Below are 10264 nucleotides of genomic sequence, written 5' to 3' on the forward strand. Positions count from 1 at the left end.
TGCCAACCGTTATCACCATGAACTCGTACAATGGAGCTGAGATTGGATAACTCAAAAAAGTTCAGTTGGCATTTCGCTTGCTATATATACTTTTTTTAGGAGACAAACACAGGAAAAAAAAAGAGCAAAACACGTCAAGCCACGGCTACGGGCCCTTTCACTGCCATTATTGCCCGCCCCTGGCCCCGGCCAACGCCGGATCTCTCATGCAGTAGTCTAAATTGCCCTTGGGGTTCAGGGCATAATTGGGCATCGGGATTTGCTGCAAGAGTGGGAAAAAAAGAGAGCACATTACGTTAGCTTTCGGGATTTCGGACCAAGTTGGGACTGACTTGAAGATTTTTACATACCTTCATCACGGCGCCGTTAAAGATAAAAGTGAGGAAGAAAATGGTAAGCTCCAGGCCGCCGGAAAGTGCAGCAGCGAGTAGGTAGTTGTATCTGTTGCGACGCCGTTAGTATGACAGACAATTCCCTGTTTTTATTCTCGGACACTGGAGGAAAAAACTGACTTGAGGAACCATGCAGGGTACTTCTTGCGCACGTAAAACTGAACCGTAAAGGCCAGAATAAAGTGCATAAAAACGCTCCTGGGAACGGACTTTAGTTAGAAATGCCTGTGCGCTTGACAAACCAGACCAAGGGATTTTGTGACTTACGAGTTGATACCTCCAGACAAGAAGCCTACGAACAAAAACAAAGCATATCGTTAGTAAACCATCAAAGCACCAAAAGCAGCATCGACGCTTCAACAATCGACTTTGCAAGACTCACCTAGATGTGCGCAAATGACCGGCGTCACAATGTAGGACAGCGACTTGGCATATTTGGGCCAGGCCTTGCCGGCCAGCCACAATGGCAAAGGTATCAGGAAGCCAAGCGGGAGAGCGTAGACGACGCTGGCGTAGGTCCCACCAACAAACATGAATTTTGACAGAGCACCAAAAGAGATGGCATTCGAGTTGAAGGATTGCACGTGTGTTCCGCTCCAGATGTTGGTCTAATATGGGAATTTATAAGTCAACAATTGTTCAATCGGTGTTTGTAAGCAACCAAGGAAAGAAAAGGGATGAAAAACATACACCCTGGATTGAGAGTAGGATGTCTCTTTGCTCCGTTGTGATTGAGCTCATCAAAGCTGCAAGACACTCAAGTGGTTAGCAACCCGCAACATCACAGTGACCTTTGGAGTCTCCGGAGATGTACAAAGTGGTGTGATGACTTACCAAAGTTCAAGATGCAGCCAACAACAGTGCCAAGTATTTGGAAAGTGAACGTGCACCTCGGAGCTAGCTTTCCGTACTGGCCCAACTTCAAATGACTAACCAAATAAAGGGCTTGGCCGCTCGTCGTAAAGGCAAACAAGGAAAAGAACATCAGGCTCAAGGGCTTCCCCGGGTTGAGCCAACCACCTTTTCAGGTCCAACAGAAACTCTGTTAGTAAAATGAGCAGCCCAAAGGTTGTATTGCCAAGAAGAAGAAAACAAATAAAGACAAGAACCAGTGCAACAAACAAAAGAGACTTTACCTAGAAGCTGTATCGCCGAACCGATGGGCACGTGAAAGCCGAGCAGGCCAGACAGGGCGCCGAAAAAGACGACGTACAGGTACGCGATGACGATGGCGAGGAAGAAGAGGTACCAGGGCAGGGTGGACTCGGCCAGGTAGATGCAAGCACCGGCGGCGATGACCGAGAGGCCCAGGCAGATGCCGTACCACCAGTTGGGCACCTCCTTGTAGTTCTGCAGCATGGTGCGGTGGTGCGGGTCCAGGTTCGCCGGGTCCTCGGTCGGCGAAAAGGTCTTTTCCTCGTACTTGAAGATCTGCTTCGGGTTCTTGAGGTATTTGAGGTAGCGGCGCCAGCTGTGGGTCCCCCAGCCCATGGCGGATTTGACGATCTGGGGGTGGTACAGGATGATGTGCAGGATGGTGGCGCCGGTTGCGAGGTTCTGTGATTATGGGTTTGTTTAGTTTCGTTGGCGAATGGACAGGGGCCAAATCATCGACGCGAGTATAGGCGGGGAATAACATACGGTTGTCAGGAGGGCCGACGCATGGGTTGCAGCAAAAAAAGGTAGACCATGCTGCTTCAAGGCTTCCTCGTCGAGCTCTAACCTGTCATTCAGAATTGCAGACTGGTTATAAATTCTGTAGTGTGTAGAGTTGGACTCTGCAGCAAAGAGCTGTTGGCTGAGAAAAGGAAACTGAATTGGTGAAACCCGGTGTTAGCATCCCACAGTGCAGGTCAAATTATTGGTCCCAAACGAGCTTGCTTACCTGCATAGCGCTCCACACGTTCTTGTAAAACAAAATGACGAATAAAACGATGCACAAAACGTAGCCAATAAAGGCGTTTGTGATCATCTTGAGGGGCAGGAAAAAGGCAGAAACGCCAATGTACTGGAGGTCGAACGAAAGCGCACCAACTCCAAGACCTTCGTTGCCAGCCGCTCCACTGTTTTGGAGAGTCGGGTACGTCAGAAAATCAGGCGAACTTGTGGTTGAAGAGATTTCAAGAAATGCTCAACTTACCCAAAGATGTTGGTAAACATGTGGTTTTTCTGCTGGGCCAGGCAAAATACGCTGACACCAGTGAGAACCGGAGTACTGGAACGACGCGACAATTAACATCAAGAACTGTCCAGAACTCCCCTTCTTCACACATTCACACAACCAATGCAGAGAGGCAGCAAACAAATACTCACATGTACTGCGGGAAAAACTCATAAACGGCAATCGACCAAAAAATGATCCAAAAAAACTTCCACCTCGACGCCATCTCGGTCCGGTTCCGATGCAGCGTCTCGATCAACGAAGCCAGGGGGAGCTGGCTGGGCCAGATCATGGCGGTCGGGTAGACGAGGCTCTCCCGCAGGTACCCGGCCAGCCCGTAACCCAGCAGCTGCGACGAGAAGAGGAGCATGATGGCGACGGCCGGGTGCGGCACGATGTTGTAAAAGAGCTTCTGGGCGGCCAGGACGTCGGTGGCGTGCGCCGTCGAGGACGCGGAGCTGGCCATGATGATTATGCCCATGTGCTCCTTGGAGTTGAAGCCGTGCGGGTTCAGGAAGCGTCCAATGGGCCCCTTGGACGGTATGTACCGCGCCATGGCGTTGCCAAAAACGTAGGATATCACCGTCAGGAAGGTGATGCTGATGCCTATTGACTGTGGCCTAAAGTGAAAGACTGTGTGCGCGACGATGAGTCTCGCGAGTTAGTTCTGAATGCTGGTGGGGAAAAGAGACTCTCGGGAGTCGACTGCGTGGCAGGTCAGATCTTACTGGTGGCAAGACTTGAACCAAACGCGGCGAGAGCCAGGCCCAGGAAAAACGCTCGAAATGTCCATGGATTTTGTGTAGGATCATCATCGGTGTCTGCCTTTTTGTTAGTATAGCACTCGATCAACCCAATGCCAGCAAAGTGCAGCCTGCCCCTGTCAAAGGGACGCCGGCCTGTCCAAGCACCATCCACCATCGGTATACCATCCACTTCAAAAAAAAAAGAAGAATAAAAGACAGCCTAAAAGCCATCCCCCAGTGCAGACCCAAGCCTCATGTCCTCCAAAAGGGGGTGAATGGACAAGTGCTTACGCAGCGCCTTGAGGGCGACCACCTCCATGTTGGCCGAGACCTTTTCCCTGCCATTGTCCTCGACGTCTGTGCTCGACCTCGTGCTCTCCTGGTGCTTGACCTCTACCGTCGAGCTCGACTTCTTCTCCATGTCCGACAGGCTCGACGCCTCCGAGTTGGCCCGTACCATCCTGACCTGCGTGATGGCCTCCGCCTCTGGTCCCACCTCGCGGACGTCCGAGACCTGCTCCAGGGGCACACCTATGTCGGTGATCTTTGGCGCTTCTTGTGCCATGCTTGGATTATGTTGTCGTGTCTTGTGTTGATATGTGTGTATATGTGTCTATATGTAAGCAAAAAAGAAAAGAAAAAGAAACAAAAGCTTGGTGTATACAAGTAAGTCGTCACTGTCAAAGGAGGGTGTCGTCGTTGGGATCACGTGTGTTTGCGCTGCTGGCTTCTCTCTGTCTTGGTTGCGTTGAGGAAACTCCAGGAATGCGTGTCCATCTGTTCACCGCACTGCAGGAACATGGAAAAAGCAGGAAGCAGATAGGAAAACTGTTGGAGAAGGCAGCTTGCCTGGTGTGGGAAAGTAGATGTCCTTTATTAAGACTGATCAAAAGAGAGACCGGATTGATTCATCTCTTCTTTATGGCCAGGCTTTGGGATTGTGTGGGCCGCAACAAAGAACAGCCAAAAAAATAACAGCATCCATTTTGCATGCGTAAGGGGTGTGGTCTATGTTGACATGTTTTCCCTTTCTCTCTCTTTTTTTTCGGCTCCCAGTTTCTCACCCACACTTTCATCCATCCCCACACTGGATACATGAGATCGTTGCATGTTAAGCACCTTAATGTGGCATTGCTGCCACACCTTTATGGCAAATCAGTTTAAGGATAGGGTTCATGTGAGTTGGTTGTCAGTGGGAAGTTGGAGGTTGGCAGGGTCCAGTACGTCGGGCCACGGGGTCCGTCGATCCAAATTGCCTGCAAAGGATCGACAGGAAGCCGCCTATCCAATACTGTGTGATTCGACAAAGAGAAAAGAAAAAACAAACGACGAAAGTAAGAACCCCTTGAATTTAATCTAGCAAAACAGTGCCCCAAAGTTTTGGGGCGGGTCCCAAAAAAAAAGCTGAAAACAGGCAAAAAAGCTGTGGCAAGCAACAAAAGAAAACCCCGGAGACGGCTCTATCCGCCCAATCAACAGTCTATCCCCAAACCTGGTTCTTCCTGCGAGCGGGTGTACCGGCTCATGTCGTCCCTTAGCTAAACGTCGGGCATACGCTGTTACCAGCTTTTCTGTCATTTCCTTGCAGCTGGGCGAAAAATTAACTTCTCGAGTCGTCCCATCAAAACTCTGTCCAAGGGGTCTTGAGTTGGACACAAGTTGAGCTGGCGCTTTCGCATCAAGCGGCAGGGCGGGTTGGAAGCCGTTGGAAACTTTGAGACAAAAACTCGCCATAGTGATTTAGTCGTTTCGGCATCACAAAGCCTTTTTTTTCTTCGTCATGGCCCTGGGCATCAAAAGGGAAAGCAAGGACAATGGTTGCTCGTTGATCTTATGAGCAAGTGCTGCAAAAAAGAAAACTTAAAAACCATGGACCTACTGTGACGTAGGAAAATCCCATCATGCAAAGCATACCTAGCTTCGGTGCTGCATGGAAGGATTAGGCGTGACCTGCTCAACTGTCATTACCACTTACAAAAGCGGCAAGTCCGGAAGAAGCACAATGCTTACAGTGGAAAAAAGGACTCCTACCTAGCCAGACAGACAAGAAAAAAATTGGCACAAAAAACATCAGACCGGCTGATGCAACTCTGCTACCTACCAGACCAGAGCTGAGTTGCTGAAACTTTCCCCGGGAAGGCCTGGGAAACAAGGATGGAATGAAACGGACAGAATCTGAGGCTCGCACTCTCCTTCCATCTGATGCGGGGTGAGGGATGGTGCGACAAAAGGTGTAAAATCCCTGCCGAGTCGCCAGCGGTTGGCTAGCATTGTCATTACCCAAAACGGCTACCACCTAGGAGCTTTTCTTGTTGATTACCCGCATGGTTCGTGAGATAACACAGAACCGGGCAGTTTTTTTCTTCAATATATCCCGGCATTTTTTAGTGTCGTGTCTACAACCCCGCCATCAGCGGGCATCCCTTCCTACTTCTGACGCAGCTTATATTATGGCGGAAAATTGTTTATCTCCTATGAGTAAAAGAAATGCCCACATCTTGCTTAAAAATCAACAAAGAGTGCATCTTTGCCTCGACGTGGTTTCCTCAGACATACTCGAGACACCCAAGGTCTGTCTTCACTCAGTCAAATTCGCCAACTGACCGAGGTGACGCCACCATGCTTTGCTGCTCCAAGCTTGACTTGATCTATCTATCTGACAAAATGCAAAAAAAAAAAAAAAAAAAAAAAAAAAGATCCGGAACCAAGGATGGTCAATAAATAGATTTCCCACCCCTTGCACGTAAAACCTACCGTATTTGGGGACCGTGCAAATGATTGTAACAGATGTAACATCAAAAGAGGAAGAAGAGGTCAGGCTCATGCAGACGCACGTACGTAACGTAATGTCGGCGTGGCGAATACTAACATCACAACGCGCAGCAAACCACGGGAACCAATGCAAGCAGACAGAAAGAGAGAAAAGAAGAAAAAAAAAATACTATCAGATGGGGAATTGGCTTAGCGAAACCGACTTCTGGCGACCGAACACGTCTAGGCATATGTTGCTTGTAGATTAGACGGTGGAATCCTTTGTTTTTTGATTTTTGTTTTTTTTCGGAGATGTAGTTTTTTGGTTGCAAGAGATAGGGTCTCGGAGAGTCGGAACTTTTATTCTTCAAGGCTGATTTATTTTGTTTGTTTCTCTTCCCGTTGGAGCCTTGGCACGATCGGGTAGTTGCCGATCGTTGTCGGGTTGTGCCAGATGTGGAACAAAAAAGAGCCCCGTTTGAGCAAGGGGGGCGCCCGCGCGTCCAATGGGCGTCTCTAGACCCCGCTGGATTCGGCAGGCAAGGTGGTTTAAAGAATGCCCCCCTCCCCGCAAAAGCTACCCTAACTTGCAACAAAAAGTCTGCCGTGCGCAATCTGATCGTGGGCAATCTTGGCATAGGTACAGCGAGCGAGAGCTAAGCAAAATATTCAACCTCGAGCAAAATGTATTAGCTAGAGGAAAAGAGGGGGCAAAAAGAAGACCGGAAGGGCCACCAAATTTGGTAGTTAATAGTTTCTAAACGCCAAGTAAATGGTTTGTGCCGTTCACGACGCATCATGCTTGGCTTGGCCTTGCCTAATTCTTACTCTAATGATGCCACTTAATAGCAAAGAGCCCCAGGTTCTCCAACTAACCAAGTCAGTCGAGAAACACGCTACGTTTGTTAAAATCTCGGTCCGCCCTGCAACACATTATTCTACAACGTGGTGGCTCAGATCGCATGAATGATCTTTTCCGCAACACCTCCATTTTGCCTTCAAATAAAAGGACTGAAAAAGAAAAAAAAAGCTATCATCGGTGTTTGAATATGTGGGTATAGCTACGTGGTTCCGGGTTCCTTCAAGGCAAGCGTTCCCTATAAAGTCCTAAATTGTTCCAAGTGCGAATAAAAACACCAACACGCCATTTTGCCAGGATATATACCTTGTCATAGTGGCGGCATGACGGATCCCATGATTCCGATCCACCATGCTCTCGCGCTTTGTAAGCAAATCATACTACGGTAGCTTTGCCAGTCAACAAAGTGTCCCAAATGCGTTGCAAAGAGCTAACCCCAACACAGCTTAGAATCGCTCCATTATCCACCCATGCACGCGAGACAGCTGTGTTCGCTCACACCTTTTCCTCCTCAGCCTGTTGCAGTATGCATGATTGCTGATCTGTCTGATCTAATCCGATCATAACCTGTAATCATCAGGGTTAGCTCTGTCACTGTGCGTCGAGGATCCGTGGTTAAACATACATGTTCAGGCCAATGCCGCTGCCGTTTCCAGTCAAGTCGTTCCTGGCATCAATGCCACCTGCGATAGGTGCTGTTCGGTAGTTAAAAAGGTAGTAGAAAAGCTAAACACATAATGCAAGGTTAGGCGGCGTCCAAATACAACTCTTGTCGGTAGCAGCCAAGAACTGACCTGTCCATCTCCAGGGCCAAACTTCTGTTCCTCCAAGAAGAATCCGTTGTCCAGGCTGGAAAGTCCGTTCATCACGTCGAATTTGTGGCTCTTTGCAAGAATGAGCATGTCCTTGATCAGCTCATTCAGACGCTTCTTCAGCGCCGCCTTGTCGAAGGGCTCCCGGAACGCAACGTCGCTAGCGTACTGCCAGATGTAGGCAGCACGTAGCACACTGTGCTTTGGATTGTTCAAGACCGAGGACGAAAGTAAGTAGAAGGAGAAGAAGTCGGTGATCTTCTTGTCATCGTCCTATGGGCGAAAAGAATAACTTTAGCGGCTGTTCTGTTTTCATCGGCCTGTACTGTAAGCAACATGAACACAACATACCTCGACAACATAAGAGTAGACGACCCTCTCGTCGCCGGCTTCGGACGTGTCAAGGAACCAATGCTTCATCTCGGTGTCGTCATACACTGGCGCAAGGTCGTAGCGCTTCATGTATTGGTGCAGCAGCTTCGACACGGCAGGGATGTCCTTCTCCTTCATCTCTCGCAGGCCCTTGACCAATGTCTTTTCGGGGAGCTTGTACTTCATAACTTGGTAGCTTGGCTTGCTGTTGGCAGGCAGCGGGCTGAAGCCGATCTCGTAGAGCTTTTGCCAGTCGAGTGCGCGGTGGAAGTAGCGACATGTGCTGACAGGCTTGGGCAGAACAACACCGGCCGTGTAAATGGCCTGCCAGATGCCCTCCAAGTTGACACGTCGCGTGACCTCCCTGATGAGCACCGGTGCCATCCTCTTGGAACGAAGCCTCTTGTGGACGCAGATAAAGTTGACCTCGGCGCTGTCGAGGACATTTTCCCTGACGCGAAGCTTCATTGGGATACCCGAGATGAAGGCCACCAGCTTTCGGGACTGTGTAGCGCGCACACCGACCCACCAATGCTTCTTCCAGCCTGGGGACATCATTGCCCTTCAAATTACGACAGTTAGCAAGATCCTGGACCTAATCGTGCCGCCTCTGGTCCCTCCTAGCTCGGTATCGACAAAACTCACCACTTCAGCACCGAAACCGAGTATTTGAACCTAAACATGGCCTCGTCATCTTCCACATAGTGACCATTGAGCAGCTCGTAAACCTCGGTGATCTCTTTCGGATCCTCGAGGTTGGGCGTGCACCACTCAAAGCCCTCAATCATCTTTGGCGCATCCTTGGGGACGTCGTCCACGGTCTGGACCACAAAGGGACCGTCGGGCAGCTGAGCCGCGGCGCGCTCGTCCTCGCCAAACTTTGGCACGGGCTGCGTCTGCCAGAACTTGTAGCTGGCCATGTCCTTGACGTTCTTGCCGCTGGCCGCCAGGCCCGTCATGATCTCCTGCAGGCTCAGCTTCTTGAGCTGGTCGATGGTGGCCGCCTCGTCCTTGCCGGTCGTGTTGAGGGCGTTGCCGAGCTCGTGCGCCAGCGCCGGGTTCATCTTGAGGAGGTCGGTAAGCTGCTCGGAGGTCAAGCCTCCGAGGGCCTTGGTCGCGTCGGACTGGGCAGAGCTGCTGCTGCTGCTGCCGACGCCCACGGCATCCTTGATCTTTTGGCGCTTCGACTTCTTCTTCTTCTTCTTGGAGGCGGTCGAGCTCGAGCCGGCGGTGGCGTTGGCATCTTCGGGCTGGTCGTCGTCCACGTCTTCATATTCGGATTCGTGGGCTGTTGCGGGGGCAGGGTCGGTCGCTGCCTCGGCGGGGTCCTTGACCGGTTTGGATTCGGAAGACATGGTAATGGAGCCAGTAGCACGATTCGGTTAAGCTGAGGTCGAATGGTGTTGTATGTTGGATTGCCCAGATAGCTCGGCAATTGCCTTTGACGTCGAAGTGGACAATTTGGAAGGAGCTTGGAAGCTTGCTTGCGCTTGCGCCAGAGAAGAAATACTGCGGGGCATGGCGGGATGTGTGGATGGGAGATTGGGGGAGCAGGCAGGGGTCATTAAATATGGGGAAACCAATGAGGTGATTTGAGCTCAAAGACTAGCTCACCCTTGGTTGCAGGAGTGCGGGTGCAGAATTGGTCACTCCCAGCCTCCTACAATCTCAAAAGGCTCAAATTCTATATACACCGATCCGCACGATGAGGGAATAGTGCATGTTGATATATTTTATGCCGAGATTTGCTTTCAGTCTACTAGGCAGTTGCCCAGGTAACGAAAAAATATATCCTTCATTATTATATTCTTATCCGCGGAGCTGCACATGATATGACGATCCTGGCGCCTGGCAAAGCGCTTAAGCTGGATCCCAGCCTTCATAATTTCGGCGCTAGAAGCTGGAGGTCCCTGACCCCAACCGCCGGTGTGTTAGATATTGGGCGTCAGGTGCTAGGCAGGGACTCTAAATTTTGAATGCCAAGCTTGCAGCTTTCCGAATTGATTCAAACCCCTGTAGCTTGAGCTCCCAAAGCCAAGTGAAAACTGTAGAAGATTACTTCTATCTCTGGACATGCAAAGTTGGCCTGTTTTCAGCAAAAGTCCTCCTTCCCCAATATCGCATAACGAAATTGGGCACCAAGTATCACGTATTTTCCAAGTTTTTGTAGG

The 10264-nt window shown here is 50.2% G+C and overlaps 2 protein-coding genes across 2 annotated transcripts; both read right to left on the bottom strand.

Moving 5' to 3' along the window:
- Positions 1-166: 166 nt before the first annotated feature.
- On the bottom strand, positions 167-3864 carry MGG_07228 (uncharacterized protein; the record flags this gene model as incomplete). Its single annotated transcript, XM_003715398.1, has 14 exons — positions 167-262; positions 351-441; positions 513-590; positions 660-684; positions 775-1000; positions 1083-1138; positions 1227-1412; positions 1529-1949; positions 2034-2204; positions 2278-2455; positions 2533-2607; positions 2706-3186; positions 3282-3374; positions 3591-3864. 14 exons carry the CDS (start codon positions 3862-3864, stop codon positions 167-169), a joined length of 2451 nt encoding a protein of 816 aa, XP_003715446.1.
- A 3143-nt stretch (positions 3865-7007) lies between these two features.
- MGG_07229 (glycylpeptide N-tetradecanoyltransferase) lies at positions 7008-9612 on the bottom strand. The gene is made up of 5 exons (XM_003715399.1): positions 8739-9612; positions 8073-8655; positions 7704-7994; positions 7535-7635; positions 7008-7476 (listed from the first exon to the last, which is right to left on the bottom strand). Exons 1-5 carry the CDS (start codon positions 9446-9448, stop codon positions 7470-7472), a joined length of 1692 nt encoding a protein of 563 aa, XP_003715447.1. The 5' UTR covers positions 9449-9612; the 3' UTR covers positions 7008-7469.
- Between the last annotated feature and the right edge of the window lie 652 nt (positions 9613-10264).

This window comes from Pyricularia oryzae, chromosome 2, assembly GCF_000002495.2.
Source record: "Pyricularia oryzae 70-15 chromosome 2, whole genome shotgun sequence".
NCBI classification, from domain to species: domain Eukaryota; kingdom Fungi; phylum Ascomycota; class Sordariomycetes; order Magnaporthales; family Pyriculariaceae; genus Pyricularia; species Pyricularia oryzae.

Bases quoted from the DNA above. Each gene is read 5' to 3' on its own strand.
- MGG_07229 (XM_003715399.1), bottom strand. From the start codon at position 9,448: ATGTCTTCCGAATCCAAACCGGTCAAGGACCCCGCCGAGGCAGCGACC. The intron at 7,995-8,072 runs GTATGTTGTGTT...TTTCGCCCATAG, and splicing joins TCTACTCTTATGTTGTCGAG to GACGATGACAAGAAGATCAC. The intron at 7,636-7,703 runs GTCAGTTCTTGG...TTATGTGTTTAG, and splicing joins TTGGCCCTGGAGATGGACAG to CTTTTCTACTACCTTTTTAA.